This window comes from Pezoporus wallicus, unplaced genomic scaffold, assembly GCF_028554395.1.
Source record: "Pezoporus wallicus isolate ANWC-B61680 ecotype Strahan unplaced genomic scaffold, APGP_CSIRO_Pwel_v1 contig_8649, whole genome shotgun sequence".
NCBI classification, from domain to species: domain Eukaryota; kingdom Metazoa; phylum Chordata; class Aves; order Psittaciformes; family Psittacidae; genus Pezoporus; species Pezoporus wallicus.
The window spans coordinates 821,992-842,338 of record NW_026639134.1 but is presented as its reverse complement, the minus strand read 5'-3'; the positions used below and the strand labels follow the sequence as shown (position 1 = coordinate 842,338).

At 42.6% G+C, this 20,347-nt stretch overlaps 1 protein-coding gene across 4 annotated transcripts in view; it reads right to left on the bottom strand.

Moving 5' to 3' along the window:
- Window positions 1-20,347, bottom strand: part of PHF2 (PHD finger protein 2) — an 83,140-nt gene that overhangs the window by 21,383 nt on the left and 41,410 nt on the right. For all 4 annotated transcript variants that reach the window (XM_057413791.1, XM_057413790.1, XM_057413789.1 and 1 more), the window contains exons 2-11: window positions 19,388-19,473; window positions 14,301-14,415; window positions 11,432-11,592; window positions 8,729-8,870; window positions 5,930-6,116; window positions 5,529-5,691; window positions 3,636-3,723; window positions 2,896-3,002; window positions 1,656-1,747; window positions 270-359 (exon numbers count right to left, since the gene is read on the bottom strand). In XM_057413791.1, the coding sequence (XP_057269774.1) occupies window positions 270-359; window positions 1,656-1,747; window positions 2,896-3,002; window positions 3,636-3,723; window positions 5,529-5,691; window positions 5,930-6,116; window positions 8,729-8,870; window positions 11,432-11,592; window positions 14,301-14,415; window positions 19,388-19,473 (1,231 nt within the window). The remainder of the gene's footprint in view (window positions 1-269; window positions 360-1,655; window positions 1,748-2,895; window positions 3,003-3,635; window positions 3,724-5,528; window positions 5,692-5,929; window positions 6,117-8,728; window positions 8,871-11,431; window positions 11,593-14,300; window positions 14,416-19,387; window positions 19,474-20,347) is intronic.

Genomic DNA, 20,347 nt, shown 5'->3' with positions numbered 1-20,347 from the left:
GCCAGTCCAGCTAGGAGAAGGTGGAGGAGAAAGGATGTATCACAGGCAGACACTGTGCAATACTGAGGAGAAAGCAAACAGGAGCCCAGAGCATGTGGCAAGTCAGCCTGAGACATGAGTCCTGAGACATTTATCACCAGCGTGAAACCTCATATGAATTTCTTTAATGAAGAGAGTGGGGAAGAAGATTCATTTATTTCAATTAATCCATTTCATAGCCTGGATTATTGAGAGACCAATATAGTTAATATAATGAAAACAGCACAAACCTCACTTAATCGTATTTCTTTGGCAAGGTCCTTGATAAGTTGTGCTGGTTTGAAGTTTTCTGGTAGCTCATCTTCATGCTCTGCTAAAGCCTAAAACACAACAAAGCCAGACTGCTGTTTCTGTGCATGTTTTTTGCAAAAATATATAAAAAAGCTCTTTAAGTGACATGTGCGCATTTTTCCTATGTATTGAAGTCAATACTGAATGCCTCAATAGTCCAGATAAGGAAAAAATACACCTTTTTTCCCCCTTCCGGAGGTTAGTGTAGCTGTCCTGAGAGAACAACAAAGTCAATAGTCTTTTTCAGATATTACTGCATTTTCACAACTGTAACATCACTTTGTTCACCCCTTAGTATCAGGTTCCGTGAGAAATTCCTTTTCTGCATCTACAAGGAGAGATTGTCTCAGGCTGGTGTCTTCAGTGAGTACAACAGGCATGTAATTCCTCAGCAGGGCACTTTGGGAGCTCCCTGGCAGGACTAACATTTGCGTTCACATGTCATGTTATAATATTCAAAGTTAAACTTTACCTAAACACCAACACAGTCCAACTTCCTTGGACTCACTACTCATCTGCACGGCAAGTGGAAAAATAAACAGTAGGTGACAGGGAGAAGAGAGCTCGCACACTGGCTAATCCTTCTACTGGAACCAGGGAGCAGTCCTGAATTCAGGCTTGAGCACTGTCTTTTTGCAGTAAGAAGCAGTCAAGTCCCAGGCTACATTTAAATGTGGGACAGCCACTGAATGACCTAACCGTGTGTGCAGCAGCATGTACTCAGCTGCTCATTCCTTCTTGAAATGTGCGAAAATCCTGAAGCTGCTAGCTCCCCTGATCACGTTTTAGGATTGAATGGCCTGTCTCCTGCAGCTAATACCCCCAAGCTCGAGGAGCAACACATGCAAGCATAACACTTCTGCAATGGCTGCAGCAGGAAATTTAGCCTGCGAATGCCTTTAAGCCTTCTCTCCAACCCAGGTGTATTTCCTGGCTCAATTAATGTGTTGATTTGCAAGAACTGGGCACCTTATGCATGCAAAAATGCAGATGTTTCTCTAGGCCCTGCTCACATACACAACCTCTGCTTAATTGACTTGGCACACGAAGAGGCTCAGAGTCAGGGGAACATCCATTCAGTATCCTCTGAGCTGTGTGCAGAGGTGACTTTTTAAAATCATCTCTTACGGTACCTTTTCAATTGGTGCCTCTTCACGTGGCACTATGAAATCCCAGCTACTGCCCTCCTTCCATGTTCTCCCAGTCCCTTCCCTTTGGGATTTCAGAATTAGCTGGTTTGCTATGGAGATACTATTTGTCCAGGCATTTGCTCTCTGTTCAGTGACTGGCAAACAGACAATATTAAAACAGGCTTCTTCTCCTACCTGTTTTTTAGTCCATGACCTGAAAGCACCGTTGAGAATTTTTGCTCCTTGAAGTAAATGAGCAGGAGGCTGTTGCCCAGCTTTATGCAAACCTAAGTAGGGGGAGAAAACAATGCTATTCAAGCACTGAGAGCTAAAGGTGTTTTACATAAAGTCTTTCATTTGAAAAAGTTTAACTGCGAAATCTAACTCTTTGAAAGTTGGTCAACCTACTATAACTTGATGGTAATAAGGAGTATATTTACTGTGTCATAAATCCAACCCAGATTTCCTACACTGTGTTCCTGTAAGTTATGTCTGCATTGGCAATCCTTCCGGTTCCTTTCCTGGTGCCATACTCAAGCTAGCTTCCATGTTCACACAACCTAGGCTGTGGGAATAAAAAGGCACCATCAGCAGTTCTTTTATTCTGACCAGAAAAGCAAATACCAATGTGTGGAAACAAAGGGTATAATGGGCAAAGCATTTCACTTGGGCATGAGCACAAGCTTGCCTGAACATCTCCCCTCACTCCAGTTTCTGCTGAGTAGGTCATAAAGGGGCCCCTTCCAGGCAGCACTCAGAGGGACCCTTCACCTTGCTTATTAATTACACACATTTTTCTCATTAGAAAAGGATCAGGTGGGTGCCTCAAGACATGCTTTTAATAAGCGAAACAGAGGCAAGGAGCAAATCTGTGAAGAACACACACATGTGGATGTTCGGATCAACTCCGAAGGAATCTGATTTAGAAGATATTGAATTTCATAGGAAAATTTGCTTTAATTCTCAGTGTTCCCACTGGCCACATGGCTGGTGTTCCCCTGGCCCTATATTTCTGTGATATGCCCATGTACTTCAGTGGGGATCAGCAGGATGATGGAAGAAGGAAGTGCTACTCTATGCCTTGAGCTGAAAGAGCCTGTAGTTCATGAGGTTAAAACAAGGAATGAACCCAGACTGGACAGGAAACTAACATCTAAAAAAGTGATACGGCACTATTTCCTCTGTTTATAAGGAAGATGAAACCTTCCCTTAGGCACAGGTAGAGGGACAGTTAAGGTCCTTCCTAGAGTGAGATGGCAGTAGGTTAAGGGAAGAGCTGGACCAGACCAGCATGTTCTGCTGGTATGTTAAAAGTGTTTTTCAAGACTGGTTTTGGCCACCATCTTCTATGTGGCACATCAGCAGAAATTAAGAGTAACTACTTTCAGGCCCCCAAAGCTAAGTAATTAAGGCAGGCAAAGAAAGGCAGTTTTACCTTTGAATGTCTCCAGCAGATGCTTCCCCATGTACCAACATGCAGTTTCAAAGTTTGGAAACTGGGTCAGACTGACAATTTTCAACCGTCTTTCTACTTCATATGCTCTGTAATACAAAGCCACATGAACTCAGAGCATAGCAGGGCACAAGTACGTCCCTCAGTGACAAGCACTGCACATAAATGCCTGAGATTTGTTTTGCAGTGCTTCATTTCTTTGTGCTGCTACCATGTACTCTGTCTTCAGACCACAGCAAAACATAAAAGTAACACTGGGAAGAAACTGTGGGATACAGATGTTAGATAGTTTCACTGCATCATTTGTCCAGCATCAGTGAAGTGACTACTTATTGTCTTAAAGTGGGCAAAGTGCCCAGCCTAGCAGGTGGGGGCTTATCCAGAGGGCAAATGGCATGTTCTAGGGTAAAACTGACAGTTTTTAACAGTTCTTCCTTCAGGATATGGCCACATTGAGCCAAGCACCTCACGTATCCTTCCATGAGATACGCAATGGGTGTAAAGACAGCTTGGAATAGCTCAGCACAGGAGAACATGGTCAAAGGGGACAAATGTGGATACACTTTCCAAAACTGCCCAAAAGACCTCCATCAGTGTTACTGCATGTGTAGTAGTAACTACACAGTAGTAACGTAGTGTGTAGGTTAATCAACAAGAGAGACAATGGCCAGTGTATTACAAAATGAACCTCCACCTAACTTTAGATACTTAAGACAGATTACCTCATCTGCATTTCAACACTTAGACTATGTAGAAAATGTCCTGCAAAGGCCAGGCAGTCTACAGGTGTTAGAGTTGCATAAATCCAACCTAAAAGAGAAAGAGTCCTCAGGGTAAAAACTGGAATGACAGTAACAAAGACTTTATTCACAACATGATGTTTATAACCCAGATTACTTCCTAGGTACCAATACAGCTCTTCAATCCACATCAGCACCAATCACATACAGAGATCCACACAAAGTTGCCCCTTGTTTGTTTTGCATGACAAAGGCCCAGCCCAGGGATTTGCTATGTACCACTGCCTCCCAGTCCCAATCCCAGCACTACCTTCAACTGTCAGATGGTGAGAGGAGACATTCTGCTCACACTGACATTACTTTCTTGTCACTGTGAAAAGCAGCAGCAGCAGCTACATAATGGTAGCTGCTTTCACATCCCCATAAAAATCTGTGGCAGTTTCTGACACTAAATTTATTGTAGTGTTGGGAACAGGGTGCTTTTCCAAACATTTGTTTTCATACAAAAATACACTCAAATTAATGAATCTTTTGCATATTATGCATAGAGTGAATCAAATATAGTGAATCAAATCAGAGAATTAGTGAAAGGACTTTTTACAAGGGCCTGATGAGACAGGCCAAGGGGAATGGCTTTAACCTGCCTGAGGGGAGACAGATGAGCTCTTAGGCAGAAGCTCTTCCCTGTGAGGGTGCTGAGGCGCTGGCACAGGGTGCCCAGAGAAGCTGTGGCTGCCCCATCCCTGGCAGTGTTCAAGGCCAGGTTGGACACAGGGGCTTGGAGCAAGCTGCTTCAGTGGAAGGGGTCCCTGCCTGTGGCAGGGGTTGGAGCTGGATGAGCTTTAAGGTCCCTTCCAACACAAACCAGGCTGGGATTCTGGGATTCCATGAATCCTTATAAATTGCTTGGTGTTTATCCCACCATCTGCTCCACATATGGTCATGAGAAAAATACCTGCTTTCCAGTTTTTACAGTCAAAGTAGAATTCCAGTGTGTAAAAAGAATATGCTCGCACATAGACAGATGGCACTACTTGATGCTGCCTCCAAATCACAAGTACTAGTGCTCTTACTTACTCATGCTGCCTGGAAGCCTCTCTCAGGTTATGGATTGAGTGGGCAGTGCACCACTTAAAGGTAAATGGAGGGAAAGAAAATCCCTGTCCCAAACAGATCATAGTTTCAACAGGTAATGGACTGCTAGAAACAGCAATGCTGTTCATGGTCCATGGTGATAGGAAGGTGAGGAACAGGGACAGGAGTATCAACTCTACACTATCTTCTGATCAACTCTGTATGCTTATAAAGATCCTTCCAGGAACAAAGAAGAACAAAATCCACCACCTGTAACCTGCAATGAAAGCCTGAGTCTACCAAGTAATTCATAAAAATCTGTGGGGCCCAGATTTTCACTCTCAGGTGAAACCATACATGCACACTCACATTTCTGCAGGCACCTATAGTGCCTTTGTGTCATGAGAAAGCAATGATCATGAAAAGGATTTTGCAGGGAATTGTGATCAGAGAGTAATTCTACATGAATCCTGTTAGACGGTAAAAAGAACCAATGTCATAGTTGGATACAGAGGGAGAACTCATGAGTTACTGCAGGCCAGCTACACCAAGAGTAGAACACTACTTACTAGCTGTATTTTTTTAAAGGCTGCTAAAATATTCATAGAAAGCAATAAAAGTTCTGGGGTTTTGTTGTTTTGGGTGTTTTTTTTACAAGCATATGAAATTATACTTCTGCTGAGAATCTGAATTCATGCTTTGTCAGAGAAAATCATCAAATCGCATCCCTCTGGCACTTTGGACAAGCTATTTCAGCAGCTTTAAGATGAGCAGAAACCTCACCTGCCACAGCCTGCTCACCTGATGGAATGAAGAGTGTCTGTCCTTGTTTAACTGTGCATTTGTAGCATTTGTCTACTTGGTCTGCAAAAAACATCTCACTGTGGTTTGCTGCCGATTGCCAGCGTTCATAAAGAGAAATATTTGCAGAGGCTGGTTTGATGAGATAAAATATCTTTTCCCCCTGAATTAGAAAACATAAAATTAGCAACAAGCATCTGAACCAAACAATGCTGGCAGAGATACAAGCACACACACAAATATTAATCTAAATACATATACCTCTCTGCATATTACTTATGGATACAGCAAGAATGAGGATTAAAAAGCCTCAGACCTGAAGTCTGGAGAGAATTTTAGGATGGCCTTTGCATATGAAGTTTAGTTTGTTGCTAGATACACTGCAAAAACATGGCCCTCACCTTCAGGACATGGTACCAGGCAGAAGCTCCTCCCGAGTCTATATGGAAATCTGTGTAGCTGTCCTTCACACAGATCAGGCAGTACTTGGTGACTTTTGGTTTAGCCAGAAGAGCATCATCAGGCCAATAGTTTTCCACCCAGGACAACTTCTTAACTATATCTGGAGGCTCTACAAAACTGGACATCCTTTACAGAGAGAATTGAAAACGAACGTGAGTACAAGGACCCTGATAGAACAAAAAGCAGACTGTGACTCTGATGCTGGCACAGAAATCCTTGCGTGTCAGTTGGACTGCTCTGCCTTTAGAAAAGGTCTCAAATATCTTTTTACAGACAGAGATTTAAGGCTTTTAAAATGTGATAACTTAGCAACGGTCCTTTGACTTTCTTCAGGAGCAGTATTTCTAATCAAGTCTATGCTGTTTGTGTTTTCCCAGGCCCTGCCTCTTGCTGTGTAGGCTCAGTTACCAACAGATCTGTGATCATGGTCACTTCTCCACCATGAGGTGGGGCAGTGAAATGTGTGTACCCCTACATAAACCTTAGAAAGTTTGCAAGTTAAGCTTCATATTAATAACAATAACATTAGTACTTAAGGACTAAATAAGTCTCAATCTGATGCTGGAAATCACAGTGACCTTTTTTGTTAGACTGATTAAATTACATTAAAAACTCAGAAGAAGGAAAAAGTCTAATCCGGGTTGATAATGTGAATATATTTAAAATATAGCATATGTAATATCTTCTTATCTAATTTATACATGTGAACATACTTATTTACATTGAGCATATATTAATATTGTATGAAATTATGTATATAATTTATGTTTATATTTAATATGTAATATATACTATAAATCACCATTAAGACGATGTAGTGGCATAATAAACAGGTATTGAAAGTGTTTAATCCCAGAATGTGCTAAATTTTATGTTTAAATAGCCCAAAATCTTGGACTAATATTTGCAGGGGGTGGATGTTCACTGTTGGACGCTCTAAAATACCACGTCAGGAAGAGTATCTGCACTTCAAACTAAAATTAAATGCTCCCATGTGTCACTTATGCTCACTGTCAACCACTGATAACAATAGCTCCATTTCAAATGGCAGGGAAAGATGGAGCAGTGCATTCAATTAAAGTGTCAGTGCCTATGTTAAGAAATAAAATATTTGCTCATTAATGTCTAAATCAGCAGGAGCTGAGTGACAGCTCCACCAGACCTGCAGAACAAAAGACCTCCCGTTATTCTGGGATAACGGCTAAAAAAATCTCAACTGAAGATCTTGATAATCCTTGAAGCCTGTAATTACTGGAGATGCTTTCTGCAGAAATGGGTGTGAGCTCCTAAAACACTAACTACGGGGTTAAAGGTAATGGCTTTCAAAACATAAGCTAGTAATTATTCATCAGCTTTAAGACCACTTGAAGTCTTCTCACTAAAATGGAATTCTCCCCACAACAACCACTCTTTATTTTTATATTGACTCTCATCATCTTCTGTGTACCATTTTACATAAAGGAACCTCTTCCTTCTCTGACACTGCTTTTCCAGAAGCACCAGCTCCCCAGAAGGAATGCAAGCACTGTAAAAATTATCTGCACAGTTGCACAAACTTCAGCACGTCACAGATGCATCTCCCTACTTCTGGAATAACAGCACAGCTCAGGTGATGAATACAGCTCTGTAAAGCACAAAGCAGTAACTTCAAATCTTAGGCATTTACAGCAGCTAATTACAATATAAAGCACGAGGAGAATAACAGGCTTCCTGTCATTGAGGACTGGTGACAGTCTCATCTCCAGCACCACTACCTCTGGCTCACTGCACCAGTAAAGCACCTTGACCTCAAGTTCAGAGCTGATCTGTACCATCACCCCCTAACTGGCCACTGAGATCTCAGCATCACTGCAGTTGTAACCTGCCATACAGGTTGCAGGTTAGCTTGCAAAAGCACTGAAACTAAAACTGTAACACAGGGTATAGGATGGGTGAACTGTAATGATTTCAGTGACATGTTACACTATACCTAAAGCCACACCTCACCTCCTTACTCACTGTGCTACTTTAAACAGCAAATTTCAGTAAACAACCTCTGATGTACTCAATCCAGTGCTGTACAAATAGGATGCTCACTGCTGCCCAACGCATTTTAAAAAAGAAGGCTCTGAGGAGATTGGTTGCCCAAAGAATTTGTTGGTTGCCCAGAGAAGCTGTGGCTGCCCCATCCCTGGCAGTGTTCAAGGCCAGGTTGGACACAGGGGCTTGGAGCAAGCTGCTCTAGTGGAAGGGGTCCCTGCCCGTGGCAAGGGTTGGAGCTGGAGGAGCTTTAAGGCCCCTTCTAACCCAACCAGTCTGAGATTCTGTAATCATACTTTTGTGGTCATCTCTGACCTCCTTTCTTTGGTCTTACCAGTAACTATCAAGTTGCATCCAAGTCCCTAATATTATATGAGAAACAGACTGTGGTCATTCACTGTCAGGGCAAGGCAGAGAATTCACTCCTGGAGCATCAAGTTATGTTCTAGTATACAGTTGCACTGAAATAACTATGCCTATGCTGGTGGAGTTAAAATAAAACTGAAAGGTAACAGAATGTTCTGTTCTGCTGTGCCTTGCCTTAACTGTCTGCAGATGGATCATGCAGTGGAGAGCCAGAGTGACAAGCCACTGTCCCAAGGTTAAACAGCACTTCCTAAAGAAGAAACCACCAGAGACAGCAGAGGCTGCTCAGCCTCTCCCAGCTGAACACAATCACACACCCAGACACCACATAGTGCAGCAGGCTGGGCTCTTACCTTGTGTCCGAGAACTCCAGGTTGGTCACATTGAGGACCCTTTTCCTGTTTGTGCTGTAGTAGTAATCCACAAATTCCTTGAGCTTCATCTTGCAGTCCTTCTGCTTGGTGACATCAGTGACATCAACACTCCTCTCTGGTCCTACAAATGAATTCAGTGAAAAAGAGAGATTGAAGGGTAGCCTGACTTGCCCCATTTTGTGTGCTTGGGGGTGAGTTAACATCTCAAGAAACATCTCAAACTTCTGATTTTCTGATCTTCTTTGTATCTTACCTCTATATATGTATACATATATTATATACGTATACAAGCTGACAGAGGGGAGACTGAGATGAGCTCTTAGGCAGAAGCTCTTCCCTGTGAGGGTGCTGAGGCGCTGGCACAGGGTGCCCAGAGAAGCTGTGGCTGCCCCATCCCTGGCAGTGTTCAAGGCCAGGTTGGACACAGGGGCTTGGAGCAAGCTGCTCCAGTGGAAGGTGTCCCTGCCCGTGGCAGGGGTTGGGACTGGATGAGCTTTAAGGTCAACCCAAACCAGGCTGGGATTCTAGGATGTATCTCTAAAAGATGTGTATAAACATAAAACATGTATGCATAAAATGATGCTGTTCTATTCATGCCCCTGACATAATTATTTCTGCAGTTTTTATCTTTAAAAGATTAATGCTATTTTGAATCTATTAATTTCATTATGGGTTTTATTTGCTTGGTGAATATTATATGCAAATACCTGTATATCCACAGAGTAAGCCCTACCCACCATGCAGTGAAAGTCTTGTGATTGTAGATAGTGTGTAACACTGCACAGGACATCTTGTCAAAGTGATTTTCCAAAATTGCAAGTTCTCTAATGCTTAATTTTAAATTTTTACTTATAAATCTATAATTGAGAAGGAGTTTTGCAGGAAAATTCCCATTTTTTTATCCTGGTATGTCAGATGTGTCACAAAAAAATTGACTTACTGTTATTTTATCCCAAATTACACATATCAAAAAATCCATCGTCTCTGTATTATAGAGAATCTCCTAGTACCTATACATTTCCTCTGACAGACCTTGTTGGATACAAATCCCCAGTGTTAATACTAACAGTCGTAGTCAATTAATGGAATTGTACATTGGGCAAACCAGAGAACACATGGAGAAAGTCAGAGCTTTATAAAGAGAGCCCGTTTCTAAGCACACTCTCTCATCCTTTTTGCATGAAAAGCATCTCTCCAGTCTTTCTTCCCTTCAGTTTTAATTGGCTGTATTTTTCCTCTCCCAATGTTTCATTCATAGCTTTTTTTCACATTAGGAGAGAGAAAGAATTCCATTTGTTTTTCATGGAACACCAGAACAGTAATGATGCACTTGGCAGCCTCCTTTGTGGTGTTTTGTCCTCTGCTACTTACTTTAGGTTGTTTCTAAAAGACATTCTAGGTCCAATGCAACAAACTACAAAACAGTGAGATAAATCCCTGCCTGGGAAATCCCATTCAAGCAAACTAACCCCATGGAGGTTGGACCAGTGCATATTTGTGCCATTCACTTTTAAATCTGGTGCCAGCTTCAGATTAAACAAGCTGTCCGCTTCCCTTCAGCTTTGAACTAACAGTTCTATTGGTAGGGTGGATTATTTCAGCTAGAGGCTAAAAGAAAGCCAGCAGATGCATAAGGAGCACCTAGGTCCTAACAAAAAAACTGCTAAGTGTACCAGATGGGCAAGGAAAATATGTTTCTTGTAGAAGCAATGGGATAGAGATAACAATAAGATCAGGGGTCTTGAATTCTCCTTTATTCGTAGTTATCTCACTGAACATGACTATAGATACGATCAAGAGCAGCAGTGGCTGCCTGGTGAGCATCCTCCAGCTTGGGGAACAGGTCAGTGGCAGGAGGATGGGGTGGTTAGCAGAGATAAAGGGCTGGGACTGTGAAATGCAAACAGATACACTGGTGCTGGAGTAAGGGCTCCATACGGATGATGCCTTGACAGAAGACTGGAAGGAGATGGAATCAGACAGGAAGTGACACAGAGGAGAAAGGACAAGAGACAAGATCACACATGCTAAAGGAAGCAGGATGTGGAGACAAAGAGAAGAGAACTTCCATGGCTCTTGGTCAAGGGATGTCTTCCAAGGTGGGATGACATGATGACTTGTGAGAAGACACAGTACAATACCCTACTCAGGGTGGAGACAGGAGAATGCCAAAACGAATCCAAGTGACCATGAGCAATGAAAATAGCTCTGACACCAGTGTTAAAAATTGCCCCGCCTTTGCAGAGTGGGAGACTCAGTCTACTAATTCCTTCTGTACAAAGCGCGGTGGCAGTAATCAATTAAGACCTGGCCTGAAGAAACTATTTCTTGATACTACTATGACTGTTACTACTATTACTGCAGTGCTACGTACAGTGCAGTCTGGCTTGGGCTCACTGTCAAGCTGATATAAGAAACAAGAATGAATCATAGAATCATAGAATGTTAGAATAGCTAGGGTTGGAAAGGACCTTAAGATCACCTAGTTCCATCCTCTCTGCCATGGGCAGGGACACCTCACACGATTGATAATTACAAGCTACCACCACATAACAGATGTTGACATCAGTACATATCAAGACATAGACAATATTTTAAAGTGTATTTTACAATTTTTTATACAAATATATGTATTTATAAAAGCAGCTGAGTCCAAACAGCACAATGCCACCAAATACCCACCGACATAGTTTTCAACATCGCTGACGTAGAAGGTGGGAGCAGGTACAGACAAACCCAGGCCATCCTTCTTTGGGACGAGGATGGGCTCTGCGAAACCATTTTCTTCCAAATACTCTGTTGTTAGCTGGCTGCCTGGCACTTTCACCACTATATCTTCAGCACTGAAAAAGTAAAGACAGATTCCAGGGATGAGGGGTTTGGCATATTCTGCATTTCCTCACTGAAAGAAAGGGTTATGAGTAAGCAATCATCAGGTGCAAATAAGGTGCATAAGACAAAAGCCCCAAAGCCATTCACTGCAAAGCACACAGGGCACACTAAAATCACCCTGAACTGATTTGCTCAAGCCTCATGCACCAACTACTGGAAACTCCTAAAATAACAGCTTATGGTGAAAGACCATTTTCCTCAACTATCAACTGTCAAGTTACCTGTGATGAATCTTAAAGAAATTTGTGTTAAATGCTCTGCTCTAAAGAAGGCAAAATCAAAAACATTACAGGATCTCAAATAAATTGCCCAAGAAATATTTTGCAAATAATTTTTAAGTAGTCAAATCAGTTGCTCAGGAAATACTCTGCAGATCATTTTCAAGTAGCTGGGAGGGCTTCAAAAGGATGAAGGAATGTGCCACTCCATCAGAACACCAGCTATTCGCACCAGCAGCTCGCAAGGGAAATACAAGTCTGATTTCTAGCTCTTTTCAAGAGTAAAACTCTTAGAATTCAGACTGGAAAGTCACTGTCCCAAAGGCACCCAGCCCATGTGCTGTTTGATGGCTAGGCTCCAAAAACCATGTGGCAGGCCATGGCTATGGCTAGGTGTGGTGGGAACAGCAAAACTGTGAGTGTCCACCCCAAAAAGCACTACCTCCTGGGCAGGTAAGGCTAATACATGACTGCCATCTCCTGCAGCAGCTCTGAACTACAGCCCACATCTTCATATAGCACCAAAATCCAGTGGGATAGGGGATGCGGCTGTGAGAGCCACTGTGGTGGCCAGCAAGCTCAGGCCTCTCCACCATCACCAGTCTGTGAAGCCCAACCTGTAGTGAAGCCCTTGATGCCCTTTAGCTATGGGGGCTCCTCCTTCAACCCCACCACACAGGGGGATCCCCTCACTCACGGCCTGCTCAAGCTGTCCCAGTGGGGTTTGGCCCTGGAGGACAGGGTGGCCAGGTGCAAATAGGGATAAACTGGAGAAAACCAACTTATTTCTGGCTCACCCCAGCTACAGCGAATCGGCAATGGCTGATGAGGAGGCAAAACTCATTAATAATGCATTATACCTCATTTGTGTGAGCACTGGTACCACACACCAGCAACATGCACAGGCTGGAGGTTTTAAGGAGGCAGAAGCATACAATGATTTATCACTAAACCTCTGCACTTACTTTACAGTGTCCATACATATATTTTGTGCTTGTTTAAGTCTGATGTGCCACAGGATCTAACACATAGTGGTAAAGAGAGATCAGTACCACAGCATCTAGTAATAATTGTGCTAAAATGGAGAGTTTGGTGCTGACACTGCAGCATGTGAACCATCTATTTAATTATTATTACTACTACTGTTACTACTCTGATGCTATCTTGGTATTAAACATTCAGGAGTGGAATTACATGAATAATATTTTCTGTCTTTTTGCTCTCTCCACTTTCCTTTTGATCCAAGCCTCACCCAGGGACTAACTGTGGGCTGTAATTTACTGTCATGTGCTGGGAATCAGCAATGATGTTTCTGTCTCCAAACTGAGACCCCCTTTTTCTGCTCATCGTGTTCTGAGTGATGAGCAATGAGGTTTGCTCTGTGAGCATCTACAGATTTCATTCCTTTTCTTCAGAAGAGAAGATTTCTCACAAGACTTCGTCTTACTTATGGCACAACTAAAGATGTCAGAGGCTGAATCTTGAAGGTGCTTGTTTTGGCTATGGAGCCTTCTGTCTCAGAAACTTGAATTTGGCAGCAGAGTTTTCTTATGTGCTTGTTTATGTGAGAAAGAAACAGAAATAGGGTCCTCATTGGTGCTTTACAGTCTGGGAGTGACTCAAAAGATACTGTAGAGGTGAGGGCAATCTCAGAGGCCACCCCAGGTCAAAGAAAAGGAAAGGAAAGGGGCAGAAAGGATAGAATAAAACAAAAATGGAAATGAAAATGGAAAGGAAAAGGAAAAGGAAAAAAGGAAAAGGAAAAAGGAAAAAGGAAAAAGGAAAAGGAAAAGAAAGGGGAAAGGGGAAAGGAAAAAGGAAAAGAAAGGAAAAAGGAAAGAAGAAAGAAGTTTTGTGCTTACCAAGCACACTTTACCAGTCTCTGAGGATTCTTCTAAAATAATTAGTCATTAATAATTCAAGATTTATTTGGCTAAGGCCTACATTAAAGAACCAGAAGAAAATCATCACTCTTACAAATGGCTGTGAAGCAGCCTAATAAAGTGTGGAACATGTCACCTAACAATTAGCACTATTCATTACCCCAAATAAGAGAGCCTTTGTCACTGCAGCAACTGAGGATGTCATTGTTCTTCTTTTCAAGATGGAGACACACTTCAGCACAACCATTAGTATTTTTGAGAACTCGATAATTCTATGCAATAAATTGGCTAATTTTTTATGCAAGTGAATGTTGTAGGGGCCAAACATGTTCTTGTCCTTGTCTTCACAAGTACTAGCTTCTGTGGAAATCCACAGGAACGGGGCTCAACCAAGAGCAGATTTGAATATGGCTGCACAGATATAAAAAAGGGAAGAGCCTGGGACATCTGTAATAAAACAGTGTTCATTTAAACTTCTTTGTTCTGTACTGTGCAATGCTTTCAGCTTTTCAGCAAGGAGCAGCAGCAGCTTCAAAGGAAACGGGCTGAACAACCTACCTTGGAAAAGTACGACTTCGAAGCTCTTTTATGAAGACTTGGCTCCCGTTCTGCACAGGTTTAACCTCTGTTGTCTGTCCAGTATCATGTTTATGCCAATTTCTTTTCTTTTTCACTGAAAAAGAATGAATTGGACAGTGTTGTATGTTCAGGAGAAGATAATTATTAAGACATTCGAAGGAAGGACAAGTCTTCATTTCTTATGCAAGCAGAGAAGAGGGAACCCCCACTATGCTGCAGTGCAAATTTTAATACTGCTCTCAATTCACCATTAGACAATTATACTGTAGCCTGGAGATCTATTACAGACTGAACAGTGTTCGTTTTGTAACATAAGGGCAACCAGACGGGTAATTACTGAGCTGCACAGCTACCACAGGCTTTATGCAAACACAGGCTCTGGACATTCTGTACTTGCCAGACTACACACTTAATCCTTATCATGAAACTCTCAGAAAGCCACTTTTCTGCCTTCTCAATATGCAGTATAGATCTTTATGAACATATCTGTCCTGAATTACCTTAGTCTAAAGGCCTGTGCCAAATCTGCAGCAGTGGCAGATTTGACATCAATTCTGAAGGGCTTTGCCTTACGCCCTGCACATACACGTGCACATAAAGGAAAAAGAAATGAAAGGGGAAAAAAAAGATGCAAGGGCACCACAAATGCAATTTTTAGAGCTCCTCTTATTCCTAGGTTTTGAAAGGCAAGCCAGGTTTAGGCCTTGAGGTGATGACAGCAGAAGGCCTCTCAACTGCACTGCCAGGGGGTGACAGACATACAGGCAAGTTCTCATGGAAAAAGGGTCAGCTGGGATAAGCACAAATAAGTAAGTCAAATGTCAGTGTAGTTCTGCTTTGCCTCTTTGACAACCAGATAACACAGAGCAAGAAAAACTGGTCCAGCTTTTCCTTTTAGTCAGCACTTTCTCCCTCAGCTATTCCTCCTTCCACAGTCTGTCCAGACACGCTCATTTTGGTAGTAAATTGGGTTTTGTCCAAAGTGAGTATTTGTATCATTTCAAAACTCTGTTAGCAGAATTTTCATATGTCATATCTTACTTTTATTTTTCATCCTTGTTTTACATCACGTAATTCAGTATTTTACCCCCAAAATCAAGATTCCTTATGCTTTTCTCGCTGTTCAAAACAGCCAGGAAAGAAACTGGACTCCTCAGTAACCACGCATGGACAGCACACTCCTCACTCTTTGCACAGTCACGCTCAGATGGGTCCACATACTTTTTCATTAAGAAAGGAATCTGGAGGCCACCGCTATAAGAAATGAGGTTCGGGAAAAGCTAACTTTGTTTTCCCAACCACAACCCTGGAATAACTCAAGTTATCTCCCCATGAATCCACCCCAGGTTTTGCACAAAGCATGTTGGTTTTATTAGTTCCATGCAGCTCTCCAGCCTAGCTGGATATATTCATTAAAGCTGCTAGTTCTTTATCTTAATGACTCTCAGGCTTAGTGTATTAATTCAATGCTCCTGGTAACAAAGGAAACAAGCCCTACATGAATGCCAAACCTTCCTCCTCTCCTTCCCTTTCCAACGGCTGCCTCCGCCCCCCCGCAGCAGATCCAAGCCAACACTGGGACTCTTAGCACAAGTCACAGTGAAACAGGTGTCACTTGCCACACTGAAAATTAAAGAGCTGATCATATTAGTGTGTTCTTTTATTGCACTTCAGGTAGCACCAAGTGTCGAGAAATCAAAGTGGCAATTTGGTGCTGAATGGAGAAATTCACTGCAACTCTTCAGAAAGCACCAGAGAGCTATTTCTCAGCACAGAGCACCGGCAGGCTTCCACCTCTCCCGTTCACCTCACATCTACTTCTCACATCCACCTTTCACATTCACATCTGATGCAGCAGCAACAACAATGCCTCTGCCACCCAAAGGCTCCCCAGGAGGTGCTATCTCCCGAATGGCAGCAAGCTGTAGTCCATCATGCTACATCAAACAGTCAATATTTGGCCTATTTTCAGCCAATCTCTTTATGTTTCATCGTTACCATGAACACCACAGTTCTCACTGAAGGCCCACTAACACATGCAACCAATACGAGCTTTGGCCACAAAGGCCACTTTTTCTTAACTGATTACAGATTTCTTTCTCTGAAGAATCTTCTGATCCAAATTTGACCTTTGGAAAGTATAACCTGGTCCAAAAAAAGGGTTTTCTCCAGAAAACCCATCAGAGAGAAGAGGGAGTGTATGTTTAAGAAAACTGTACCTCAAAATGACTAATTCTGCACTTCAAAAGTATACTTACCTTTTGGAATCATTATTCCAAATATATTTACGAAGACAGGATACCTAGAAGCAGCCTCTTAGTTCTCTATTGGTATATATTAAAGGTTGTAACTACTTAGAAACGGTTACAGCCTGACTTTGGTCTATTTGCACCTATGTAACTTCACTGGTTCCCCAGAACGCCTCCTGATTTTCACTGCTGCAAACGAGACAGCAATCCAACTAAAACCACTTCAGATCGTGTTACAGAAATGAGCCAAGTCTGCCTCAACAAAACACATTTGATTTCAATGGTGTCAGAAAATTTCGCATGAATGTGTACAATTTTTTTTCCCAAAGAGGAGTCCCTACAAATTTCATTAAACCAAAATGGCTTCAAATGTCATATGACAGGAAGTAATCTTCTGCAATAGTAGCCACAGAGCCATGTTGGTGAAGTGGAAAAATGTAAGAGGAGGAAAATGACTTTTAAATTTGACATCTGGAAAACATATATTGCGGAATGCGTGCTCCAGAAATACATGTGTATTTTTAAATCCAGGCGAGTTGCATAACAGACAATTGGTGTCTGTGTTTCCTTTTGCTAATCTTGCAACCATTAAATCCTACCAGCGAACTACTGGCTCTGGAACAACTCTTACTCATTTATTGCAAAACTGATTGTGCTAGATAACTGGTTTAAATACATATTGTACCAGTTACGAAGCAAACGAAAGTGATCATCTCACAGGAGCCCAGTGGTAGGGAGCAAGATGCCCTGCATACAAATGCCTGATGATGAAATGCATTAAGCCAAGCTGTTCCTGCCTTCATTGAATCCATCAACTTCCCTGGCCTAGTGCACTCCGCAAGGAGGGGCTGCAGGATAACAGCCTCATTCGTCAACAGGATCCATAACTCTACAAATATGGATAAAGAGAACTGGCTAGTGAAAAACCCTCTTAAAGTATCAGAAAATAGGTGTCGATTCAACTCTCCTCATCTTAACTGGTGCAACAAACTTGTGATCTTATTACTGAAACATCCATTTCTTGAATTCTAAGATATGGCAACACAGTTTTTATAGAACTGATATTTAATTCCTGATTATAAACTTTTGCTGTTTCTGTTTTTTCCCCCCCTTCACACTGAAAAGTAGGTGCTTTGCATCATTCCTAATTCAAACCAAAGTGAAAGAAATCAAAGCATCAGACACATCTCAATGTTACACAAAACACAGGGGCTGGAAATCCTGCACTGCTGCTTCTGCACCAGGTCAGTCACAGCCTGTGAGTATCTGCAGTCATACCCCCCTTATCAACACAACACATTCTAATTCCAAATAGGTCACTTGAAGATAATTTGTGGTTATTTTTTTGACCAATTTCCACTGTTTGACAGAAATCTTCCAACAAAACATTAGAAAAACTGTCTTTTAAATCAGGGCCATATTGATTTTGTTAAGCCTCCCAAGGGTTTTTTGCAGCTTGCCCAATCTGTGGCTGCCCTGCTTGGGTCCCACACCATCTGGGAGGCAGGAACTGCTGCAGGTCATTCAGGTTCCCAGTTCATATTTGATTTTGAGAAAGCCTTAGTGGAAAAATGATTCCCACTTTTGCCCCCCAAAATGAACATTTCTGACTTCTTCCCTTTTCCCCCAGAAATCTTTCGCACCGTAACTTCTAAGGCAGTGCACAAATACTTGCTTGGTTTTCAAATGACTGAATTTTAACCCAGCAGAAGCCAGTTTCCAGCCGTCCCTTAGTTCACACTATCAAAGGAGCAACGTGATTCGTTTGGCTCCTGGGAGATGAACACAGTGCTGCTCCCCTCTGTGTTGCTGTCAGGTTGCAAAGCAGCAAAAAACCTCTGCATCATTGGTGCTTATTTACAAGAAATGGCTTTCAAGTAAAACATTTCATCTTTTACAGGGATTGTTTTCCTCCCCCGCCCCCCCTCCCCATTGTATAATAGGAAGAATTTGTGAATTAATCTGACCAAAGCAAACATCCTGCAGTTCTTTCCCAGACAAAACTTCCACTGAGTTCAACTGTCACTTTTACTCAGGAGACCTTTTTCCTGAGACAGAACTGCAAGAATTGGCACCCTCAGTGCATCCCACGATTTTGACTGCCACTGAAATCACTATAGTTTTATATCCAGGCCAAGCATAACACACTGTTTCTTACTCTTCTCATCCAAAGACAAAAACACCATGTAGTTTCCAAAGCTCACTGTATTACAGTGAGATGTCCCTGTACAATTTTTCTAGTCCACAGTACTAAGTTCCTTCACAATTCTTCACTTGTGTGAGGAGGGAAGCATAATTAGATTCAGAGGAAACATTAGGAAGAAGCTCTCCCCTGTGAGGGTGCTGAGGTGCTGGCACAGGGTGCCCAGAGAAGCTGTAGCTGCCCCATCCCTGGCAGTGCTCAAGGCCAGGTTGGACACAGGGGCTTGGAGCAAGCTGCTCCAGTGGAAGGTGTCCCTGCCTGTGGCAGGGGCTGGAGCTGGATGAGCTTTAAGGACCCTTCCAACACAAACCAGGCTGCGATTCTATGAGCATTTTCACTGCTGAGACTAGGGACCAAAACTCGCCCAGGAAGGTGCCTTGCATCAGCTCGCACACGGTGTCTGAGGCCAGGCAGGGAGCTGCATCCAAAGCTCCACAATCCAGCCCATGGTTTTTTCCCCTTAACATCTTTTTTCACCTCGCAGTTTGAATTCCATTATTTATGACACATGATATTTAGGTGTGTCTTTCTGGAATGGGGAAAAAAAAGCCTCTGTTGTTTAAACACAGAGAACCTGAACCATGTCTGAGGACCAGCTGGGACGCTGTACTTACAGGTAGACTTCCCGTGGGTTTTCTCACAATTTGGACAATGATAGATGTCGATATCTGGTGCCTCTTCTTCTTCAACACCCACACAGCTGGAATACATAAAGGCAAATATTACATTAGCTTGAGTCCACCTCCAAACATGCAAGCACAAAACTAACAGTGAATAAACCCAAACCCCAGTAAGCACCTACTATGCAGCTAAGCTGACTGCTCACAGCTATCTCAAAGAAAAGCTTAGGTGCTTTTCAAACTAGTATAGTCAGACTGGAATTTTCGCATCCAACATTCCCGATGTGATGCTAAAATAGCTGTCAGTCAGAAGCTCCCTTCCAGCTCACTGTGGACCTCCATTAAAATGTGGCAGAGAGTCCTAAAGAATCTTTTTACCCAGGGAGACCATTTTGTATCTACACAAAGTTCTCCAAGCACCATCCCATGGAAGCCTGATTAAGAAAACATCTTCCCCAAGCATGTACAGACAGATGCTAGGTATCAGAGCCTCCTGGCGAGGTATACCATCCGCAAGACTTCCATGGGTTCCATATCCATTACAATGTATGAAGATGAGGAGAAGACACATAGCTCATAGCGCTTCTGGCTGCTAAGAAGATGGGTTGTACCATGGCAGCTGCTTGGAACACCCACTCGGATGATTTTGGATGGCACAGGATATGCAACAATACAGAGCAGCCCGCAGGCATGCCGATGAATGCCTCCAGAACACAGCAATGGGGAAAACAAAACCAAACTACAAAGGAATGGAAGACCCAAGATAAGAAGTTGCTGTGCAGCCAAAGCACCAAGCAGCCAGCCAAATAAACTCCAGCACAGTGCTGCTCCTTGCAATGGGATTCATAGAATTACAGAATCCCAGACTGGTTTGGATTGGAAGGATCCTTAAAGCTCATCCAGTCCCAGCCTCAGCCACGGGCAGGGACACCTTCCACCAGAGCAGCTTGCTCC